This window comes from Apium graveolens, chromosome 4 (genome assembly GCF_009905375.1).
Source record: "Apium graveolens cultivar Ventura chromosome 4, ASM990537v1, whole genome shotgun sequence".
Classification (NCBI taxonomy): domain Eukaryota; kingdom Viridiplantae; phylum Streptophyta; class Magnoliopsida; order Apiales; family Apiaceae; genus Apium; species Apium graveolens.
This window is the reverse complement of record NC_133650.1, coordinates 2,360,360-2,365,356: the sequence shown is the minus strand read 5'-3', so window position 1 is coordinate 2,365,356 and position 4,997 is coordinate 2,360,360. Positions and strand designations below refer to the sequence as shown.

General features: G+C 34.8%; 1 protein-coding gene across 1 annotated transcript; it reads left to right on the top strand.

Annotated features, from left to right (window-relative positions):
* Nucleotides 1-210: 210 nt before the first annotated feature.
* Nucleotides 211-3,677, top strand: LOC141717154 (TMV resistance protein N-like). Its single transcript, XM_074519262.1, has 4 exons — nt 211-549; nt 672-738; nt 2,101-2,975; nt 3,051-3,677. Exons 1-4 carry the CDS (start codon nt 211-213, stop codon nt 3,483-3,485), a joined length of 1,716 nt encoding a protein of 571 aa, XP_074375363.1. The 3' UTR covers nt 3,486-3,677.
* The last annotated feature ends 1,320 nt before the right edge of the window (nt 3,678-4,997 follow it).

Genomic DNA, 4,997 nt, shown 5'->3' with positions numbered 1-4,997 from the left:
ATTATAAGGTGATCAATGTTGAAAGAAAAATAAGAAAATTGAAACAAATTCTCCATTCTAAGAAAGCTCTCCTTGTTCTGGATGATTTGGACCGATCAAACTATTCAGAATTGGAAACTTCTTGGCACCTGGTAGTAGAATTATTATTATGACAAGAGATGTCAATCTGCTAAAAAATTAAAAGTGGATATATCAGAAGTTGATACATACATGGTAAAGACACTAGGACAAATTGAGTCATTGCAGCTCTTTAGCTATCATGCATTTAGAATACCAGTGCCACCTGATAGTTTCAAGAACCTCTCCCTAAGCTTTGTAACTCATGCTGGCGGTCTTCCATTAGCTCTGAAGGTGTTGGGTTCATCTTTGAGTGGAAGAACTAATGAGTCATTCTGGAACGACAAGCTTGAAAAAGTTAAAGCAATTCCGGAGAATGATATACAAAAAATCCTTCAACTAAGCTACGATGAATTAGATGATACACAGAAGGCAATTTTTCTCGATATTGCATTCTTCGTTGTTGGAAAGGACAAGGATGAGGCTACTGATGTACTCAAATCTTGTAACTTCTTTCCCGGTGTTGGAATTCAAAATCTAGTGGACTGATGCCTACTGATAATTAACGAATATAAAAATTTTGTGATGCATAATCTTATTCAAGACATGGGAAGGGAACTTGGAAAGAAGACGCACTTGTTTTTGCGAAGAAATGCATGGAAGGATTTGCAAAATCTAGAGGTAATCAAAATGCAAACACTATTGTACTTGGTCTTAATTATCACTTGACATAACACTTGCAATAAAATGCAACGAGTTGGGCTAATAAACTGATCTTGGTATCTTAAGATTTATAATTAAAGATAAGTAATATGACCTTTATTTATTATTATTATAAACATCACCTGAGCTTGTATCACCGAGTTCGTGCAAGACAGAGGTTGGTAACCTTTGGAAAGTCCATCCTTTTCTAATTTGGAACATATCTTAGCCGATTCTTTCCTATTCAGTTTGCTTCTTTTTTTTGTTAGGACCGTCAGTTGCTTTTATATGATCCGAATTTCAAAAGTTCATCATTCTATAAAACAACTATTTATCTTTAAGACTATTATTAAAAAAATTACCCTATTATCTTTTTTATGATGATCAGAACCAACCATTTGGCTTAAAGGTATGACTGCAATTTTGGCTTAAAGGTATGACTGCAATTTTGCATTTCTGCTCTAATAGCATACTTTTATAGAGGCATTATGTGAATACTTATATGGAAGTTTCCAAAATTCTTATAATAGATTTAGTATCGATATGATTTTCCTATGAACAAATAATATTAAGGGTTGTCTAGATTGCATGAATACCGATTAAAAACTGTGTGTCATAATAACTCCAATAAATTTATTTCAATAAATTTATAATGCTTTTCCTATAGTGTATTTTTTTTTTTGCCTTATTGATAAAATCAGGGAAGGAATAATATTGAAGGTCTCATCTTAGATCCGACGACTTGTACACATGGACTAATGACTACCTCTTTGTTCGAACGAATGTCCAATTTGCGGTTACTTCAAATAATCGGCGCACCTGATATTAAAGGAGATTTTAAAAATTTATTTCCTAATTTAAGGTGTATTAGATGGCATTTTTGTCCGTGGACGCATCTACCTCCTACATTTCGGCCAGATAAACTCGTCTCCATTGATATGTATTCAAGCAAATTCAAGATTTTGTGGAAGGGTTTAAAGGTATTTTTTCTCTCCAGTAATCGGTATTTACATATTCATTTATGATTATATAATTATGTTTATTTATTTTAAAAGAAAATTCTAATTGAAGTTCTTATTCATAAAAAACTACAACAATTATATCTAAAAATATGTTTTTCATGCGCTTCATCATAAGAAATAATTTAATCCAATTTGTATGTTCAAAGTTGGTAAAAACTGAACAATCTTGTATTATAGAAATATATTATAAATATAGCGGTGCACTAAATATATTTGAATATTTGCAGAAGTTCGTCATTTGAAACAGCAACGACTACCAGAGCAGTTGTGTGATATGAAGGCCTTAAAAAAGATTGATGCATGTTTTACCGCAATTGAGAAACTGCCGGATACAATTACTCACCTCAAGGCCTCATCAATTTGCTTTACCTGAATTTGTCTGACTGCAAAAACCTTATAAATCTTCCAAATAGCATATGTAATCTCAAGTTGCTTAGAGAACTAGATTTGAGCTACTGTTCAAACCTGGAGCAATTGCCTGAGCAATTGGAGAAGATGCAATGTTTAAATTGGCTGTTTGCACCTGACACAGCAATTGAACAAGTACCAGATTCTATTGGACTGCTGAGTAGGTTACAAGGGTTGCTTCTAAATGATTGCAAGAACCTTAAATGTGTGCCTGGAAGTATCTGGAATCTTACCTCAATCGATGATTTAGGCCTTCATCTAGGGGAGACAGTTATCAGTTTACCTGATTCAGTAAAAAATATGAAGAAGTTAAGTAGGTTGGACCTGAGTGGTAATGTAAGAGTATGGGTGCCTGTGATTCAGTGTTTATCTTCTTTGATATGGTTAAAGCTTTCTGATGAGGGACGGATTCTCCCTTTGGAAAAACCATTCAGCCTTTTGCAGCTTTACAACCTACAAGTACTCATATTGGATAAATGTACAAGTCTTGGTTGCTCCCTTCCACAACTTCCTTTGAATCTAGAAAGATTACGCATCTATAACCACACTTCACTAGAACAACTACCTGATATATCGAGCTTAAAAAAGTTGGTACACTTGGGTATAAGTGGATGCATTAGCCTTCAATCAATCTTGTTACTTCCTTGTTATCTTGAATCACTTTGCATCACAGAATGCACAAGCCTACAAGAACTACCAGATCTGTCAGTGCTGAAGGAATTGGAAGTATTGGAAATTCGGAGCACCAATCTAAAATCAATAAGCTTGAAACAGGGTTCCCTTCATGTATGTTGATGTTCTCACAATAACACACAATTGTACTTCTATAAAACCTATTCACATTTTTAATTTGTATTACAGGTAGGACAAAGCCGCCCTCCATTTAGAGCTGATCTACCAAACAGAGAGATTGCAGAATGGTTCACCTATAAAACCAGTGGGCGTGCAATCTCTTTCGATATCCCACCAAGCTTTGGATCTAACTTCTCAGGTCTTGCACTCTGGATTGTGTACACATGCAAATCCAAAGAGGACTTGATATACATGAGATCTGTTATCGCGAAGGAAGCAGAGGGTGTAACAGAGAAATATCCCATCTATGTACAAAATGTAGTAGGTGAAGCACAGTCGACTGTAAAATGCATTACAGGAGGGAAGCTCTTAATGAAAAGTGGAGAGAGAATTAAGGTTTCTTTTCCAAGCTTACTGTATACTGACTATGATGATGGGGAAGTTCCTATTGGAGAAGTGAAGGTCAAGATGTGTGGAGTTCATGTCATACGAAGATTGAATTAGAAATTTAAATTCAAGATAAGATAAGATAAGGTAACTTACTGTGCTTTGTAAATAAATTACATTTGCCTCAAGAGCTTTTAAATATCCAATCAAGAATCCTTTTTTGATGGATATCTTTAGAATGTTTTCTTGACTACAGCCCAAAATTTATAAAACATGTTCAATGGCTTGAACTTTCTCGTAGATGTCAGTCGTTCATGTGGTAGTAATGCAGTCTTTGATAGTGCAGTTCCCTTAGGTGTTATATATCAACTTTCTTGGATGATAGAGCATCAATAAATCTCTTCAAGTAACTGGCATGTTTCTCAAATCACGCGCAACGGTCGAGTAGGTTCTTCATTGTATGCCTGACCTGTTGTGTGAAGTTTTTTCTCGTTGTGTCTACTGATAACAGAACCATTCCTGTTCCTGATAGGCCTAACGAGGATAATAAGGTTGAAGTAAGATAGGAACTTGATCTAGCTGAAATCTTTCAATGGACCTGTATGACAACAACCTCTCTCTTACCGGTATTGATTAAAAAGTCTACTAAAATCTTATTACGAATAAAGTTTCTGAGGTTATCTGAATAAAGTTTCTGAGGTTATCTCAGGGAACTTTCCTGAGATAATATTAAAAAATCTAATACAAGGGTGACAAATGGCATGTGTAAGGTCAATTGTACGAGTGCTAAGAAAATAGAATAATTAGAAATTATGTTATAAGGAAAGTGAATAATGTTTTGATTTGATATGCATACATACCTCAGGAAAAGTTCCTGAGGTAATCTCAATCTTATTTAAGTTGATTTGTCTTGTGAATTTGAATTACAGGACCTTGATGTATACTCTGCTATAAGCATTGAGAATGAAGAAGACTTGCTTTGTAATAGCTTTGAAGAAGAATCATATTTAAGCTGCCATATCGAGTTATGGCAAAGATCGGCCCAAAAACGATGTTGGTTCTGTTAACCTCAGTTTGTATCACCACTATGAAGATGTTGATAATATCCGAAAGAACATGCCCATATTTTTCGAAAATCATAGAATGCACATCACCTAGTAAATGAAAATTATATGAGGTCACCAGCAGGGCAAAAGACAATTAAAGAAATGATAGGATGCCACAAAAAGAACGTTCTTCCGTTTCCTGTTTATCAGTGTCACCATATTGAGAACATCGTAGCACGTGTGGTATCTCTTGTCGATGAGGATGGGGATGATATTACGCTTAAAGTTTTTATTGTCAGCCATTTGAATACATCTTCGTGCAATACTGTCCTCCCCTACAAGAGATACCACATGTATTACATATATGATGATATTGATAGACTGCAAATGGAAGAACTTTCTTTTATAGCATCATATAGTTTCTTTTTGCTTATAGTCTCTGCACTGCCAATGACTTCATATATTTGCCATTTACTAGTGATGTAAAAAATGTGGTAGCCTCTCTTTCCAAGATTCTGAACACAAACTCACACCATCATGTTTCAGAGTGAGCTAACACAACCCTTTTCAAAGATAATGTTGA